The sequence below is a fragment of the Micromys minutus genome (genome assembly GCF_963924665.1).
Source record: "Micromys minutus genome assembly, chromosome: 3".
Classification (NCBI taxonomy): Eukaryota; Metazoa; Chordata; class Mammalia; order Rodentia; family Muridae; genus Micromys; species Micromys minutus.
Window position 1 is genome coordinate 86700725 of NC_137972.1, and position 19621 is coordinate 86720345.

The 19621-nt window shown below is 43.3% G+C and overlaps 1 protein-coding gene across 2 annotated transcripts in view; it reads right to left on the bottom strand.

The window, feature by feature from the left end:
* Window positions 1–3769: 3769 nt before the first annotated feature.
* Window positions 3770–19621, bottom strand: part of THUMPD2 (THUMP domain 2 tRNA and snRNA guanosine methyltransferase) — a gene marked incomplete at its 5' end in the record, with an annotated part of 32935 nt that continues 17083 nt past the window's right edge. Inside the window, 5 exons of one of the 2 annotated variants that reach the window (XM_080914017.1) lie at window positions 3770–4209; window positions 6615–6723; window positions 10956–11070; window positions 11525–11596; window positions 17186–17273. In XM_080914017.1, the coding sequence (XP_080770143.1) occupies window positions 3810–4209; window positions 6615–6723; window positions 10956–11070; window positions 11525–11596; window positions 17186–17273 (784 nt within the window). In that variant the 3' untranslated portion in view covers window positions 3770–3809. The remainder of the gene's footprint in view (window positions 4210–6614; window positions 6724–10955; window positions 11071–11524; window positions 11597–17185; window positions 17274–19621) is intronic. The other variant, XM_080914018.1, reaches the window with a different exon arrangement.

Genomic DNA, 19621 nt, shown 5'->3' on the forward strand with positions numbered 1-19621 from the left:
ATGTCACCAGCACTGCCACTTGGGGGGTGCCACTTTAGATCAACAGCAAGAGGGCTGGTATTTGGTTCCCTAGCACCGGCTGGGTAGGTGGGAATGGCAGCTGTTAATTCCAGCCTCAGAAAGTAGAGACCAGGGATCCCCGGAGTAAGCTGGCTAGTGGGAGACCAAAACTGAAAAAAATACAGTGTAGGTTAAGAGCTCTGTTTACAGTTAAGAAAAAGTTCCTGCTCAGTTTTCTTTAAAGGGCTGGCTACTGGAAATTTCACTATCCTCCAGTGAGTACAAGGGTTGCTGCTTCTCCTCCTCCTCCTTTTGTAATAGGGGTGGACGTGGGAGCAGACCTGGGAAGACTGGGAAGTGAGTATGATTGGGAAATATCATGCTATATAATGCTATGAAATTCACTAATAATCAATAAAAATATAATGCTATGAAATTCACTAATAATCAATAAAAATATGTAAAAAGAATACATTTCTGTTTGTCTCACGTCTGTTTGACCTATCTGTACTAGATGTGCTTAATCACATGTGGGCGGGAGGTACATGGATGGGAAATATGTCAGGATGCATGCTTGTCCCTAATTGGATCTGATGGGAAATGTGGTGTACTGTCAGTTTTACTTTCTTAAGCCCTTGTAAAGCATAATTTGTGGCCATTTTTGGAAACCCAGGATGGACTTGGTCAGAGGTCCATCCTCCTGGCCAGTATTTAATTAAAGTTTGCTCCAAAATTGTAGAAGTGGTGTCGTTCTCGACCAGTGGGATACCAGTGGACTAACTATAACTTCAGATCTGGATTATATTGAAAGAACTTGCTTCAAGAAGAATAAAGATAGAGAGTAGTTTAGGATATCAACCTTAGTCTTTTACATGCATGGACTTACACGTCCTCCACATACATACACACACACATACATATTATAGACATTCACACATGAACACATACATACACACATATACGCATGCACACACATACATTAGATACAACACATGCATACATGCATGCACACAGACACATACACACACACAATCACTCATATCATACACACTAAGCATGAGAAGAAAAAATAAAATCTAGTTTCCTGTTCCACAAGTACTTAGTTGCTGAACTTGGGGTGTCACAGCCTGTGCCCCAAGCCAGTTTTAGCCACCTGTCCACAATAAGTCAATTGAGAGTCAAATTAGTATCAGAAAGCAGAAACAGATGTATTCAATGTGACCACGTTGGGAAGGGGGACAAAGACCCAGCAAAACCCCTAATTCCCCATAAATACACCTTTATGTTTCTAGAAGTAAGATTAATAAAATAGGTAAAAATATGTACATCTGAACAGCCAAGGTCAAATATGTGGTCCCATCTACTCTGACCCAATATCTGGGCTTCAGTCTTATCTGTAAAGTGGTCTGACATGTTAGATGTGTGTAAAGTCTGTGTGACAGGTTCTTCTCTGGCTGGGGCCTTTTCCTTCTCCCAGCAGATTCCTGGGGGAAATTCCCATTTCTTTGAGGTCCAGTGTTTCAGTGGTCTGACCGTCAGACTGAGAGTTGCCTCATTTCTCCCAGGCGGGACCTTCATTCTGATTTCCCATCTCCAGAGCTATCACAACTGATCTAACTTAGCAAATAAATGTGTTGTTTCCTATGCATCCTTCCTCCCCCACATGTTTAAATTCACCTAGTGTTTGGGTGACGAATGTGCCTCAGGCTTCAAACGGCTCTGTGATGAAAAGGCAGGACAGCCTGATAGGATTTAGAATCGCCACGAAACAAACCTTTGGGAATGTCTGTGAGGGGTTGATAGAGGTACTACTACCTGGGCTGGGGTCCTAGATGGAATGGAAGGAAGGGTGTGGGCTGTAAGACCCTCACCCTAGCTGCCTGGAAGCCAGTATTCTGCTAGCAGCTTCAGATGAAGATGTAGAACTCTCAGCTCTTTCTGCACCATGCCTGCCTGGATGCTGCCATGTTCCTGCCTTGATGATAATGGACTGAGCCTCTGAGCCTGTAAGCCAGCTCCAATGAAATGCTGTCCTTATAAGAGTTTCCTTGGTCATGATGTCTGCTCTCAGCAATAAAACCCTAACTAAGACAAAAGATGCATGCCAGGATTCATTGCTTTCTGCTTCCTGACTGTGGCTATAATGTGACCAACTGCCTCATGGTCTTGCCACCATGGCCTCTACCATGTTGGATGGTAACATCAAGCAGTGAATCAAGATACTTGTTCTTGTGCAGCTCTAACCAGGTATTGCGTGAGAACAGAAACAACTATTTATACAAGTGCCTCGGCAGCAGTAGGTAGTAGTTGTATAAAATAAGACTACTTTTGGGGTCCAAGGTTGACTTATCACTGAAGTCCCATGAGCCCCCATTCTGAGACACTTGTAATTCCAGAGATGGCACTGCTAGCCAGCAATGGGCATAGAGGCCTGATACTGCCCTTGCTTGGTGAGCAGTTATTTTTATCGGTCTTCTCTGTGGAAGAATAGAGGAGGTCTGTCCTTTCATTTGAAGGGATGTCTTGGCATAGTCATGAGTGATCCTTGGTATCTCCTGATCTACTTAAAGCCAGTGTTTCTCAGCTTGGCACAAGCGGTATTTTGTTATGAGGGGCCGCTCTATGGATTGCAAGATGCTTAATAGTTCTTTGTCTTTATTCACTAGACCCCAGTTTTCTCTCTGCCTCTTAAGGCAGCAGCTAAAAGATCTGAAGACACTGCCATACATCTACAAAGTTGCCCCTGGCTGAGACCAATGAGGTGACTCAAACTGAATGTTTCTCCTGGGCTGTCAAGTTCTGTTATAACCAGAGAGGCTACCACACAGAGCTGATGCTGCTCTGGCTCTTTGTGAATCCTGGGGCAGTTGGTAAGCACATGAATAATAGATTGTTTCACCATCAAGACCTGCCAGAAACTTTCTACACGGCTCTTTCTCTCAAACGGTCTTTCACCCAGCCAGGCTACATGACCAACAACACACTCATGTTTCTGGGGGCTTTTTGCTTGAGATTCCTCTGAGCGTCTAGCTCCACATTAGCACCCTAGTCATTAACTACCACTTTCTCTGTAGCAGTCACGCCTGAGTCTATGGTGCCAAACCCATTCAAACCAGCACACATACAAAAGGGCAAGTAGGGAAACTGTTCACTACCTTCCCGTCTCTCTTTCTAATTAGTGAACACAAGAAGCACATTGCATTTCTATGGAGAAGAGTAAGGAAACAATTTATGCTTTTTCAAAGAAGCAAATTCCAGATTCTGGAGATGGCTCCATGGATAAGGGGACCCGCTGCTCTTGCAGAGGGCCTGGGTTTAGCTCCCAGCCAGCACCCATAAGGCAGCTCACAACCGTTTGTAACTCTAGTTCTAGAGGATATGAAGCTGTCTTCATGTCTTCATTGAAACTGCACACATGTGGTATACATACACACCAAATAAAATTAAAAAAAAGCAAACTTCCTTTTCACCATGTTGAAGAATTACGGCTTACTGTTATTATCTGGTGTTTTGCAAACTAAGAGTCACAAATTGCAGCAAACAAAAAATACTTTCATCCGAAAGGATAAGCAAATTATAGGTTAAAAAAATAAAGTTTAATATATACATAAAAAAGTTAGACATAAAGGTTTCCTCATTTATAAAAGTTAGACTTTTGGGAAGAAATAGTTTTTACAAGTCGTTTGAAAACTGTAATCAGCTGTCCTTTGTCAAGAACTGGATACTGGAGAGTCCAGCAGGAAGCCCTATTTGACAAGTGTGTTCTTGGCCATATCAACCATGGAGGCTGTGTACCTGGAGCTCCGGGGCTATAAGGAATCCTGGAGACAAGGGGATTCTTGCCTGGTTGTCATCTCAGGATGTGCACCAGGCTCATGGGATCCAGTTGGGGACAGTCCTGAAGCATGTGCCTTCTTATACTTACATATGAATGCATCTGTTTTTCCAAGGCTAACTTTGAAGGACTCCACCGGCACCAATGAGCCACAGGGCGACATCCTGCCCAGACACTGCAGGCTACTTGCTTTTTGTGAAGGTGATGCTGTGTCTGGTGCACCAGTTCTGTCAGGATTCAAACGTATCTTCATCTCAGGGTCAGCAACATTGCTCTGGGAAGTCAGGGGGATGCTGCTGCCCCCACAGTCTATAAGATGCCGGTGGTGATCTTCACTGAGCAACAAGACCATGGCTCCACCGACACGCAGCACTCTGCGACAAAAACAGAACAAAAACACCAAAGCAAAATCCAAAGAACAAATGGTAATTACGATGAGTGGTTCTATGCTCCGAGACAACATTCCAATCTATTTAAAATAATTGTTAATCTGAAATTTAATTTTATCTATTTAAATACAAGAGTTTTGATAATTAGGTAGCATCTTCCATAATGCATATTCATTATAGTAATTATGGAATCTCTAGTACAAATCTGTTTTAATTATCTATTTTTGCTCTACTTAGATGGCAAGCTTCAAAGTAGTGTGTAGTTACATTCTAATAAATGATTGCACACATACACAGAATTTCTTACAAAAGGCTATTCAGAAATTGTAATATTGCTCAAAATTGCCTTGAACAGCAGCAGAATTTCGGTTCTTGATATATCTATATGATATATGATAATATCTTTAAAGTGTCTTGTTAAAAGGGTGACAAAACTGTATGCCAAACCACAGAAAAGATTTTTCTTCTGCATGTGGCACTGCAGGCCCAGGGGTAGACAACTCAATGACGCTGTCACTGGACCATGAAGACATGAGGTCTCTGCTGTCTAAGCCACCTTCTGCCTCAGGACGGTTGCTTTGCCACAGGTCCCCAAGTAGTTATGCTCCCTTATTCACCGAGTATTAGCATGTATAAAAACACGGCCCCTTTATAAATCCTTTCACAACTTCCAGATTTTACTGGAAACTCCTTTCTTCCCTGAAACCATTCCAGGCCTCTTCAGTATGTGGTGTGTTCTACTGGACCTACTGAGGCACTGTTAACCATGCAGGACTCTGTGGTAAACGTTTAGATTTCCTGAGTGGGCAGGCACACCCGTCACTGCTCACCTCTACAGAAACTTCCAGCTGCTGCTGTGCCGTCTGCGACCCTACTTCCCATGACATGTAGACATGTGTAAAATGGAGAAAGCTAGATCTTTAGTCAGGTCATTTTCTCTCTGTGAAGTTCCAGTTTAAATGCATGTCACGGCTCACACATTTCATTATCTCGCCATGAACTGGTGAATAGTTAGTGAGTGACTCGGGGCCCCAGACTGTACTTAGGAGCAGGGCTGTATGACAGGATCACAAACGGCAGCTTTTAAGAAACATACCCAGGCCCCACCCTCGATCGATTAAGTTAGAGCTGTGGAGAGTGGTGGGAAGTAGCCATGGCATTTTAAACACGTTCCCGAAATGACTTTAACATGAAGCCAGGGTTGTGAAATCTGTTGAAGGAGAATTGATATCAGATCGGGGGATGACTAAGAGATGCCTGTATTCCAAGTGCTGCTCTGAGCAGGACAAGCCGGCCCAGGCAGTAGGGAACACCTTCAAAATGCATTCATTTCACTGATATTTGCATGCCTGCATGTCACAGCAGACGCACACGGGGTCGTTCCAGGGCCAGCTCTTGCTCTCCACCCCTACAGGAGTACTGGGACTGCAGATGCAGGCCTGCTTTACTGCACCTGCCTGTACACATGAGGACCAAGGCCAACTTCCCAGCACTCGTGTGGAAGAGCAGATGTGGCAGCAGGTGCCTTCCATCCCAGTACTGGGTGTGACGGGACAGAAAGATCCCTGGGGCTTTCTGGTCACAGTCTAGCCAAATCTGTGAGCTCCAGCCATGCTCAGAGAACCTGCCTCAAAAACTGAGTGGGAGTGAAAGAGAAAGACACCCAACAGTCTTCTGGCCTCCACACACATGAACCACATGGACACACACACACACACACACACACACACACACACACACACACACACACACACGTACACCACAAATGAGAAACATGATGCGCCCAGCTGACAAGGCGGGCTGAGACCTCAGTCGGGCTTTGACTTTCTCATGGCATGTTTAGTAGCCATGATACTGGATTCTCTCTCACACACTGGAACACACTGGTGACACATTACTCCCATAGAAGGGTAGCAACGCTTATGCCCTGACCCATCAGATGTGCAGGGGATATAATTTATCATCAATCAATCCCTTATTTTTGTCCATTTGTTCCTGAATCGTTAAAAGTGACTGGAAAATGTTTATCTAGGCATCACTGAACCTCCTGAAAAAATACTTCCATTAAACTATACCCAGAGGCCAGCACTGGAAAACAAGGTGTAAACAAATTCTGCACTTCAGCTCATGCCCACGATGGCCCCACCCGTCACTCTGGTCTGTTTCAGCAGGCACAGGCTCATCTTCCTGAGCCCAGTTTCTCCTCTGTGAAGTGTGGGGTCTGGTACGGAGGATGCAGACCTTTGCGAAGATCAGAAGCAGACACTTTTGGAAAATTAATAGTAACAATTTTGGGAAACTGTCCCAGTGCAAACAGACCTAAGGGAATGATATATTCTGGCTAAATGGCCTGTAGCTAGAAAACTATGGAAATAAATTCAACAGCTTACCTCTCCATTTCTTGTAGAATGCTTTTGATGTCTTTTCCTAACTTAAATTTCTTCCCAAATGGAATGTCAGAAATTACAACATCCACACTTTGCGATGGCAGTGGTAAATCTGGAATGCGGAAACCAGAGACTGCCATTATGGCCAGGTCAGGGACCTGTCACCTCAACAAGACACTGACCTGCAAGGATTGTAAGACAACCAACAGAATTCAGAGCTTCTAGGAAAAGACATGATCCCGAAGGCTTCGGAGACTCAAGATAGAAATCAATAGCGTTACTGTGTAATCCTCCCTGGTCTGGCAGGGTAACAGGAATAAACACAGAAGACAAGAATCTCCTAATAATCTCCTTTTGATTTTTTGCCAAAGGTCTTTAAAGGCTTAGGTGGCCATTTCTTGTAAACAGGAAAAGAATAAAAAGAAGATTGTTAGGAGTTTCCTGTCCTCTGTGACCATCTAAGAAGATGAACGACTGGACCGTCTGTGCCCACTTTACATTTTTTACTTTGGTTAAGTATAGGGAGGTACAAATAATGTCAACAAAGTCTTAAATCCGTCACCTTAATCCACAAGTCCAGTCTGTCTGTCTGTCTGTCTGTCTGTCTGTCTGTCTGTCTGTCTACCTACCTACCTATCTATCTATCTGTCTGTCTATCTATCTACCGCTGAGATGAAATGCAGTCCTGTGTACTACAGGCTTGCCATGACCCTGGAAGCCAGAAGTGGATGTCAGATTCTGAGATTGGAATCTCATATAGTGAGTTTCCATGTTGGTGCTAGAACTCGAATCCAAGAAGAGTAGCTAGTGCTCTAATCACTGAGCCATCTCTGGAGCCCCTATAAGTAGTCTTAAACATGTAAAATAACTAATTTGGCAACTGGGTTGGGATACCATTTAACTTATAGTTTAGTAAGGAATAATGTTGGGAAGGAAGATGCTAAAATTATATACTTTGGAAATACCTATTCTACTATAGGACGTTGAGCCTAAGGAGAGCACATATTTGTATACACTAAGGTTTTAACTAGACTTTAAAAATCTTAACACTATAATTGTACTGTACACTCATCTACCAACAAGATTCATAGACACATTTATTTCTGATATCACTGGCTTAAAGCTGTTTTCATAGAACTGCCTGCGAGCTTCAAAGTTCTACTTTCAGATTTAAAACACTTCTTGGGCAAGATTTATAACTGAGAAATATTTGTCTAGAGCTGTTAAAGTAACAATGGATCTCAGAGCAAATTCTAACGAATGGAGGTCACTCTCAGTTCTCCTTCACATGGAAACGGGGGGGGGGGGCATTTTAGCCTCTCACAGACCTTCCACTCAGAGACTTCAACACACACGAAATTCAAATAAACTGTCTCTGCTGTTCTCATTTTACCGAGGGAAGACTCAACAGTTAGGGCTGCAGTTTCTCTCCACTCTAGAATCTACTCATGTCCAGTTGTAAAGTGAAGAAAACCATCAGAAGATTCTTGCCACAAGACAGCAAGGGATAGTCACAGGATTTCACCGTGTGCGTTACTGAGCTCCGTAAGCTGTTCGTGCTTTCTTACTGCTAACTTTATTTTTAATAACAAATCACCCCCCCCCCCCGAAAAAAAACCCCAACCAACCAAACGACAAAACAAAATAAAAAAAAAAAAACCACAAGCGTAAGAACACTGGCAACTAAAGACTGAACAACATTAGTTTGGAAAAGCAGTGACTCTGTTGATGAAAAGCCATGTGTCATGTGTCACAGAGGTGTGAAATGCATCTCTTCAGCTGCATATGACAAACATCTGGCTTTGACCCACAAATATCACTTAAATAACTTCTAAGCTCTGAAGCAAACACGAGGTGCTTCTAGAAGCAGTCCTGTCTCATTCGGTCAGTGGTGTGACTTCTGCCTTTATAGTGGGCAGTAAATGCCAGCAGACTTCATTAAAGTTACATGTCATCATTGCCTTTCTGGAGAAATGCAGGTTGGTACTTACCTTCCCATTGAAAGTGCACCCTAATTAACTTATTGGCACTCAGAGCTCATTAAGAAACAGGAGCGTTACCAAACAATACAACGGCAGCATGCAAATTCTTCTGAGGTGACTTCCTATCTATTTTCTCTGTACTTCATGTACACCTAGCCTGTGACATCCCAAAGGGTAAGCAACCAGGCCAACCGCACAGAAGTGCCAGAGGAAAACACACCACATGGCCTTAGAACAGCTCGTCATACTCCTGAACAAGGTTGGCAGTAGGTGACACAGAACCTTGTGACAAAACTCTTGTTATAAAGCCTGTTGATGAGACGACGAGGGACCAGCTGTCGGCTGTCACTGTAAGCAACACAAACGTCCCCTTATTTAGTTACATCTCCATTACATCACAGGCGTGTTTCCTTTGCTCAAGCCCGCCTGGTGCACTTCTAGCGCACACCAAGAGTATGTGAGTGTGAGCAGGTGACGATGCCTAACTAGCAGCGAGCTCTTACTTCCCAGGGTAACAGCCCACCCCCGTTCTAGGCCATTTCACAATGACTGAAACTCAGGAAGGAATCTGTAGGGTTTTTTCATGTTAAATGATCACCTTTGACTATACTAGCAGAGGGTCACAACGCAAGTGAATGCCAGCAAGAAGCAGAAACAACAAAGCCACATGTATAATATGATAAACTGGGGTCGTAGGATGGCTCAGTGGGTCAAAGACTTCCTGCCTGAAGACCACCGTTCACCCCCTGGACCCTGCACAGAGAGAACCGACTCTTGTAACTTGTCCTTTGACCTCACATGTCAAATAAATATAACGTGATGTGATATAGACAATGAGGCAAATTACTCTATTCAAGAGCAGCAGAGGGACATGCTCTTGTTTTTTAAAGTGAAACTTCACAGGAAACATGTCGACATGAAGCAATAACGAAGCTGGAAATGTGGCAGAAGTCAGGTGGGTGGGGGTGGGGAGTCTGCCTGCCTCCCCTCAGGTCGCAGGGTGCCATGGAGAAAGCAGACTGATTCAGAACTCCGACTCTGAGACAACTCAGAAAGTCGTTCTCTTAAAGGTCTTAGGGAAGAGCCTTCTTAAAGCACCGAAGTCACAAGAACTTGATTTGGTCACCTCTCGGTTTATACGGAAATCTGTGTCTTAAGACTGAGCAAATGGTCACAGGTGGAAAGCAACCATGAGCGTGCAAAAAAGCGTGCAACTCGTCTGAGTCTCTATGAGTCTGCATGACGAAGCTCCTGTAACAGTGGTTCTCAACCTTCCAAATGCTGTGACCCTTCCTCAGGTCGTGGTGACCCCCACCATGAATTTATTTTTGTTACGAATCTGTAACTATAGTTTTGCTACTATTATGAATTGTAGTGTAAGTATCCGATAACAGGGTATCTGATTCGAGATCCCTGTGAAAGTGTCCCTTGAGGAGTCACGACCCACAGGTTGAGAACCAGCAGGCTACACAGAAGTGATCCTAACATTTCCTCCTGTGGCACTCATTTCTGCTGCTTTCTCTCTCCAGAAAAGAGCTTTAAACACATGCTGTTCTTTTGGATTAGAGGTTCAATGTTTACTCATAGCCTTGAGCACAATACAGTTGCTGCAGCAGAATTAACGGAGCTGTTTTTCAGAGAGACAGAGACAGAGAGACAGAGACAGACAGAGAGAGACAGAGACAGAGAGACAGAGACAGAGAGCTCGAGTGTACAGTAAGTAGTCGGGGAGCTCAGTGAGGCCCTGCTAAAGCAGCGTCCAGCCACAGAGGTCAGGGGCTATGAGAGGACGCCGCACACTTCCTCCCTATCCCATCCGCCACTGCTGATTCCCGATCAGTGAAGGAGTGATGCTTACCCATCCTGTGCGTGCACAGACAGTGCACACACAGTTCACAGTGCACACACAGTGCACACACAGTGCACACACAATTCACACAGTGTACACACGGTTCATACAGTGCACACACAGTGCACACACAATTCACACACAGTTCACAGTGCACACATAGTGCACACACAGTTCACACAGTGCACACATAGTACACACATACAGTGCACACTGCACACACATAGTGCACACACAGTTCACACACAGTTCACAGTGCACACATAGTGCACACACAGTTCACACAGTGCACACACAGTACACACATACAGTGCACACTGCACACACAGTGCACACACAGTTCACAGTGCACACACAGTGCACACACAGTTCACAGTTCGAATACAGCACACACACAGTGCACACATACAGTGCACACACAGTGCACACACAGTACACACAATGAAAACAGTACACACACAGTGCACACACAGTACACACACACAGTGGCTCTCCTTGTGTTTACCATCTCACCTGTAACAGAGCCTTTAAGTAACTCAATCCTGTCTGCAAGGCCTGCGGCCTTCAGATTGTCACATGCGCCAAGTAACTGTGTGTCGCTCACATCAGCACCGATGTAAAATACATCCTACGGGGGAAAAGCCATACTCTGAGTATAAATAAGTCCATCAAGTATTTCAATATTTAATAAAACATTTGCATTTTAATTAAAGGACAAAAATAAAGCTAACAGAGTTCTAATTTCAAGTTAAAACAAATAAAGCATTTTTTTTTTCAAAATACACAATAGTAAACTTTAACGTCTGTTAATATATTACCATCACAGTAGCCTAAAGAATCTGGACATTAGTATAATCTAAGTTTGAATAATTATCATAATCCTGCCATATTTTCTTAAATTCTTCATATAATTTAATAAAACAATATAGAAATTTATCAACTCTTCAAAATCTATTTTAATTATAGTAAACAAGAACTCATGTAATTACAGTAATCCAAAAATAGACTATCTGCTTGTAAAAATTGGCGGCTATAATTAAAATAAATACATAATTTGACTTAGACCAAACTTTGTAACTTACTGGCCACTCCTTAGCAGCTTCCACAAGTATGGTCCCAAGGCCACACATTGGGTCTAAAACCAGTGCTCCAGCCTAAACAGAAACACAAACTGGTATTACTATGTCGGTTGTAACGGGTCTACTATGAAAGAAGGCCTAACCCTGGGGAGCCATTATTTCAAAAGATGGAGGGAGCCCAGTGTGGTCAAGGAACAGTGAGTGAGGGGGCAAAGGTGATGGTAACATGGGAAAGGCAGCCAGGGCTATAATCTCCAGACCTCAGAGGTCTACAACATGCAACCCATACTTCATGCCTGCCCAAAGCAGGGCACCTGGTATGTTACTCTTCCTGGAAATGAGGAGGCTAATGAAGTGGTCACCATCTGAAGTGTTCCCATCACCATGTCAGAGAGAGGAAATGCAGGACAAGTTGTGTACTGCTCTGAATGGTATCATCTGGATGTCAGCTGGATGACTTCCTACAGCATCAGGCGGTTAAACCATGTCAGTCACTTGGTACACATAGCTTCAAGGAGTCAGGGTGAGATATTATGTTTAAAGGGTAATAAAAATTTGGAGAAAAAAATTAATTACTCCCACTTTGGGAATAACATCATTTTAGATCCTGTCAGTTCCTGAGGATTCTGGTTCTATTGCCGAAGGACAGACAACTATTACAGGGTGTGATTAAGGAAGTCATATGATGTTGCAGTTGGAAGGGATCACACTGGCTGCTCTGGAAAAGAACCATAAGGAGGCTGGCTAGAGAGACCAGGCAGGAGAGATTAGGAGTCATACTGGGAGACACAGTTGGATTTTGGGTATATTTTAATTTGTGGAGCTGGAAAAAGGTTTGGATGTGGCTGTTAAAGAAATGCAACAGGTGAGAATGACTAGACTTTTTGTCTGACCGACAGAAGAGCTGTCTGTTATTGGTGGGAACAGAGGTGTGGAGGGAGATTTGAGGAGTCAGGAAACTCCTCTGACATTCTTAATTTAGATATCTCTTAGACTCCTGGCATGCAGTGAGTGAGTCACGGAATAGATGAACCTAGAGCTCAAGGTTTAGGCTACAGTATAAGCTTAGGGACAGTCAATATGAGTCATCTGGTTTAAAGCTCGAGAACTAGGTGAGCTTATTCGGGAAGCAAGGGGAGTTAAGAAGGGACATCTAGGCATCAGGCCTTAGTGCTTTAAACACAGATGTTGGGAAGATGAAGCTCAGACATGCTTACTGAGAGGTGGTGCATGTAATCCGGAGAAGCAGAGTGGCTCCTAACCAACACAGGAAATCTGTCTAGAGAAAGTAGCCAAGTCATCAGATGTTAAAAAAGGATGATGGGCCAGTTCACTGAGGCCTTCATGAAAGGTGGGCATGAGAAAATGGGAAGGGAGGAACCAGAGGAGCATATATCAATACATCAGTCATTTCCAAGGTTTGTTTGTTTGTTTGTGGGTGGGGGTAACTTGGATTTATTAGAGGATTTTTGTCTTTTTTTTTTCCAAGTTGCAAGAGCAATGGGACAGGGTGATGGCAGTGGCCTATTAGAGGAAAAAAGTCCTTAAATATTAAAGAAGAAGTTGAACCTAGTGTCCAGTTCTGGAACAGAACAGACCATTCGCCACCGAAGGGCAAAGGCAATGCGGGTGCAGTTTCTCGAAGCTGATGCTCTAGGTAAAGACAGCACATTAGCTCTGAGTCTAGTCTTCAAGTCAAATAAAAAGAGAAAACATTGAAGGTGAAGAAACAAACAAATAAAATTAGTATAAGACAGCACAACTTTTCCTTTTTGAGAGACAAGGTCTTGCAATGGTACCAAGGCTCTCCTCAAAGTCTTGGGCTCTTGTGATGTTCCTGCCTCATCTTCCCAAGTAGTTGAGACTATAGTGGACATTTCCATACATGGCAAAGATCAGGATTATTGAAACAGAGACATGCAGAAGGCATTCTAGGTTTGACATGGTCTAGGGTGGGACTAGGCCAGATCATTACAGGAAGAGGAACCAATAAACCAAGAGGCAGGCTACTGCCTAGCTATGGTGATCATTAAGGACCAGACAGGAATAATGGCTTATACTCTAACATGTGTTCCAAGGGCAGAAGAAAGGAACCAGTAACCAGTGAGAAGCAAGCAGGAAACCTACCCCACTTCAGGTTGAGTGGTGTTCGGATGTGGGAGAAAAACATTCATCAGTGGTATCTACAGAGGAAGCGGGGTCCCCAGGGCACAGCCAGGTGTCAGGACCAGATAGTACCTGAAGGAAAGAAGTGAAAAATCCTTCAGGCAAGAAAATCTGTGTCCTGGTACCAAACATATGTCTACATCTAGACAAACATAAAAGCTCAGATTTGTGTGTGGCCACATCAATTTATATTTAAACACGAACTTTGAAACCACTGAAAGTACAGAAAAGAACAGATGGGAATCACATCTCTAGCCTTATAAAAAATAGATTAGAATGAAGGTTTAAAGACCAGCATGGGGGCTCGATCCCTGGTCAAGTTGATGCTCAGACTCCAAGGCTCTTCAGAGAAGCCTGGGCTTCCTCTGAGACTTCCAAGATGAAACTAGTGGGGGCTCCTCACTTGGGTTGAGTAATAAAACAGTAGTGGAGCCAGGTGGGAGCTTGTCTTCAGAGAGCTATATGCCTAGAAGGAGACCTGGCAGCTGCCTTTCCTTCAGGCATCTCAGGGCTGACAGTCTCGCACACTGCTGATACAGAGGTCTGTTTGCCTCTTACCATCTGCTCCAGGCATTCACACACCCACTGATAACACACTTTGACCTTAATGAGCAAACATAAAACACCTGGCTAATCTAAGAGGAGCAAGACATTCTATTTGCCCCAGTGAGCAGAGCTGTGGACGACTGGAGGGGTTGTGATAAGAGACTTCACAGATACTCACACTCGACAACCAAGCCATGACTTTAAAGCTAGAAAAATCAGCAAGTGACTAAGGGAGACCATGTCTCTGTTACTCTTGGGACTCAGAAGAACAGCTCAAGCAGAGGTAAGATGTGAAGAAAGCACACAGGGAAGATGAATGGCTTGGGGCAGCAAGTCAACACACTATACTAGAAATCTCAGCGTCAAAACCAGAGTTCAAAGTCACACTCAGACAGCTGAGGCAACGATATTAAATAACAGAAGGGTGCCTAGCTAAGAGGAACAACAGACAGCAATTACTATTAAAGAGCAACCATTTCAGACTCCACAACAACTTTAAGAAAACACTGCCATAGCAACTCACACATGTACATTTTCCATGACAGCCACTAGTTTAATTGCTTTATTAACGCCAACTCATCCAGCCTTGATCTGAACCTACTGTGACCATCACCACAGGTAGGAAGATATGAGGGTCTGTCTCTCCTCTCATGGACCTGAGAAACTTTGGATCTTCTGCTGAGAGAAAGCAAAGCCAGAGGAGGAATTTGTCTCGGAAGGATTTCACAGTCTGACAACTGTCAGACCAGTGTGCGAGGGGCTGGAATGGACAACGCCTTGACCAGCATTGTTTAGTTATCTATACTGGTCCTTTATTTAAACCTAAACACCCCGTCAGGACCACAGAGACAGACTTGTAGATGGGTATCTCACTGGACATTTTTTGTTAGTTTTTGTTCCAATGTTGTCTCATTGACTAAATCTTTTTTCTTTCTCTTTTTTTCTATTCATGATTATTCTTTTTAATTTAAAAATTATTTTGTTTTCGTGTATGAGTGTTTTGCCTGCCTGTATGTCTGTGCAGTTACATGTGTGCCTGAGGAAGCCAGAAAATAGCTGGATGCCTAGAACTCGAGTTATAGATGGCTGTAATCCACCACACGGGTGCTTGGTCTTCTTGAAGAGCAGCCACTGAGTTTAGCCACTGAGCCATGTTGTCAGCCCTGTTTGCCACTGGCCTACGGAGGACAGGTGGCTGAGCCTCGCCCATCAGGGCTGCTAACACCCAGGCTCTTACCCTAACGACTACTCTAACAGTACGCCATACTATTCTTATATAGCAAACAAGAAAATGAGGCAGTGTTGTTACATATCTTCCCTAAAAGTCCTTGGTCAGTATGTGCTGGAAAACTCACCAGGCACACGGACTCAGGAACCTCTGGGTATAAATGGAAACATACTCATACATGCTCCACAAAACTCTCCATATACAGAGATTCTGGCAATATTCCTTAGTTTTAGGATTGAAGACAAAACTATTAGGAGCCTACTTTTAGAAAGAACCAAAAAAACCCCACCATGTGTGGTACCTGAACTTAAAGGAAGGAGAACATTCCATGCCCAAAAGAGGACTTCAAATCAAGACCCTCTGTTATCCAAGATGGGTACGCCAGGAAGAAAGAGGGATCTGATGATGGGATGGATTCAGACAGTGTTCGAGTCAAAAGTGACAGAATAGGGCATGGCCACAAACAGACTCTAACCAAGTCACTCCAGTGGCCTAGATAGGAAGGGAAAGAGAACAAGGTGAGCCCACCTTGGAGGGATGTTTGCAACTGTACCCAAATGTGCTATGAAAGTGTGCTTTACCTGGGAGTCATAAAAGAGTTAAGATTCAAAGACAGCAGAGGCAATTTTGAGGGAACCTGTGATACACAGTAGTAATTTAGTTCTGTTTAGCAGCTGGGGGTTGGGAGGGGAAGCCAGGACAGTTGCAACAGTCTGGCTGCAGGGAAGGGAAGAGGAAGGGCTGCTCATGACCCAGAAGGAAGAAGCAATGGGAATGACCCCAAGGGAGGAGGACATCAAGTGGTCAGCAGTTACCCTGGTTACAGCAGGGGCAGTTCACAGTAAACAGTAAGAAACACTACAGACCCTGGAGGAGGAAGACAGGAAGTGATTCTGCCAAGCCTCTTTCTGGATGTTTTCAATGAAAAGTCAGGGTCAGAATAGATCAAAGGCAAGTGTGAAGCTGGGTGTGGTGGTAGTAATTGTTTGAAAACAAGGAGGTTGATTCAGAAGCACAGTCAGAAGTTCAAGACCAGCCTTTCTTCCAAAGGGTGCTCAGGACTGCCTGGGAGAAACAAAAGGCAAAATAGCAATAAAAAAACCCCTTGAACTTGAGAATTAAAAGCTCGGTGTAAAATAATCAATAAGACGTAAGGCATTGGGGAAATCTGAGGGGAGCTGGCTAACCCAGACAGAGAGGGATTTCACAGCAAAAACAGTGTTTGCAGTAAAATCTCATAGAGGGAGATATGCAAATTAATGCAAATACAGCAATACAGGGAAGTTTCAGAATAGCTTTTAGTCAGTAACACAGGTCACAGAGATCACACAGAACACTTCCCAACAAGACAACACAATTTTCCCATTGTCAATGGAACTTTCACAGACTGATGAAGACGCTGGACATGCACAAAGTCAACATTTTAAGGATAAAGGTTCTATAAGCTGCGTTTTTGGACTATGTCTCACAAGGTAAGAATTAATAAAGGACATTTTGTTTTTAGTCAACATGCTTACAGAAGTTCAATGCAGAAAAGCAAATGCAAGAAATAAAATGAAAAACAAGTATAAGCTTTAATGGTTTTTAAGTCTGCAAAAAAAATAAATAAATAAAAAACAAAGAGGAGCAAAAGGAGAAGCAAGCAGCTGAAGACTGTGTAGTTAACACTGTGCAGTGAGGAAAAGCCTCACGGGCCCTGAGAGGAATACAAGCATCTTCCTGACCTTAATCTCCGCAACAGATGACATAGCCCACGCTATGGTTGACCGCAGCCCAGGTGTCTGGATGTAAGTTCTGCTGGCTAGGGGAGCTCTGCAAGAAAGAGACGAGGCAGGTAACAGATACTACAATACGCCAAAGAGCAGACAAAAAAGATGGTTATTTTATCTCTGAGAAGCACTTTAACATAGCAACCTGATGTGTTCTCTGAATTAGAGGGTATTTTAATCTCATTATTAAATACCTTCTACACTGGGCTGTTTAATCAATCAGTGTGGTATTTAAGAATAACATTTTTTTTCCAGACAATTAAAATTTACACTCTCCTATGTTCAAGTTTTAAAAACATAATTACACATGAAGGAAACCTCTTGCTTAGCACATCCCTGTCTTTTTACACGGAACAGCCGGCATCATCTGGAGGGACAGGGCTTTGTGATCTGGATGCAATATGGGGAATTTACAGTGTCTTCCGTAGGCTTGGTATCTGCCAATTTGCGTCTTTCTCAGAGGATGAGAACGATGCATACAAATGAGTCTATGCTTGCACTCTAAGTGCAGCACAGGGCCACCCATACCCACCGGTCTTCCTAGATGTTTCTACAATGCTGGGGTTCCAAATGGAAGCCATCTGGGGTTCTGAGGATGAAGTCAGGTCCTCTTGAGGGTATAATAAGCACCTTACAGACTGAGCTGCCTCCCCAGCCTCCATTCCTATCCCTCTAACACAATCAGTAAGGGGTATCATTTTGTAGCTACAATTTTGAGAAGATAAATAGGTTATGAGTTCAAGAATTTGTGCTGGTATGTTTGGGAGCAGGTTTAGTTAAAACCAGTGAGGGGACTGTCACACAAAGTTACAGTTTTCCTCATTCTTCTAAAAACTTCCATTCTCAGAGGTTAACCAGACAGCCCACACACAGACCACAGGTTCCCTGGAGAGGGAGGGCAGTTCCTAGGCATTAAGATGATACAAACCACCACAGTCCTTGTCTTGATGGAGACTGTTGTGTAAGAGAAGAAAGAAGAATTTAACAACCATATTCCTAGAGACATAGTTGTTTACCTCAAACTAGTGGAATGAATTTTTATAGCTCTAGTATATTCCTCCCCTTCCTGAACGGTTTCAAAAACACAAGTTAAAATGTATTCAGTAAACTATGAATCTTAGAAACTGTCACACAGGCTGGCTCATTTAACCCCAACAACAAAGCTAGTTTGGTGGTTTGAATAAGAACAAATCCCACAGACTCATATATAAAAATGCTCACTCCACAGATGGTACTGTTTAGGAAGGATCGGGAGGTGTGGCCTTGTTGGAGGAGGTGTGTCACTGGAGATGAGTTTTTAGGTTTCAAAGGTTCATGCCAAACCCAATCACTTTCTCTACCTCCTGTGGATAAGATATGAGTGTTCTCGGCTACCGCTACCTCACTATGCCTGCTTGCCTAATGCCAAGCTCTCCACCATGATGGTAATGAACTCTAAGCATTTGAAACTGTAAGTCCCCAATAAATGATTCCTTCTATAAGTTGTTTCGGCTATGATGTCTTATCATACCAATAAATAACTAAGACAACTATAAAGTAGGTAATATCATTTTCTTGATTTTATAGCAAAGAAGAGATATCACGACCATGTTGGTGTGGGTATAGTTAATGCCCTTGAGACTTCAAATTGCTCTTCAAAAGATCCATACAGTTCTTGTCTTTAAAAGAGCAATCCTTCAGGAGCCCCTATGTGGCCATCAGACATCCTGGCTATTTTATGCGGTTTCCTAAGTTTCTTCTCTTCCAGGCTCACCATGCTGTTCTTCAGTTCATACCAACACAAGTCACATCAGTGTGAGACACCCTGGAGACCACTGCTTTTCCTCACTGAGGTAGTCAAAGCAACTCACCACAGGGTATCGACTGTAACTTCTCATGACACTGTGTGTTCCAGTTCGGAGTCTTAATCTTCAGGTACATATGTGCTTTTAAACTTTTAGCTTATTACTAATTATTATTTGAAATGCTATATACATGACTTGTGTTACTCAAGTATGGGAAATTTATGAATAAAATTTAATGACTTTAAAACACTTATATAAAGCTATATATACTTACAGAATAAAAATTTAACAGTTTTCTATATAACTGAAAATTTAAAATATTAGTTTATTTGGCACGGGAATCTAAATATGTCACTGCTGCATTTTAGTACTACTTGGTTTGGGATCTTCTTTTTCTAGTCAATTTCTAGACTCACCTTTTTGGGGGAGGTAGAAAGAGGCCGGGAATGTAGTTCAGAAGTACAACATCTGTTGTATTGAATGTGGGTGTGAAGCCCCTGGTTTGACCCCCAGCATCAAGGATGGGGGAGGGAGACAGGGAAAAGAGGAAAGGAGTGGGAGGGGTGAGGCACAGGGATAGACAGAAAGTGACTGAGACTTACTTTCT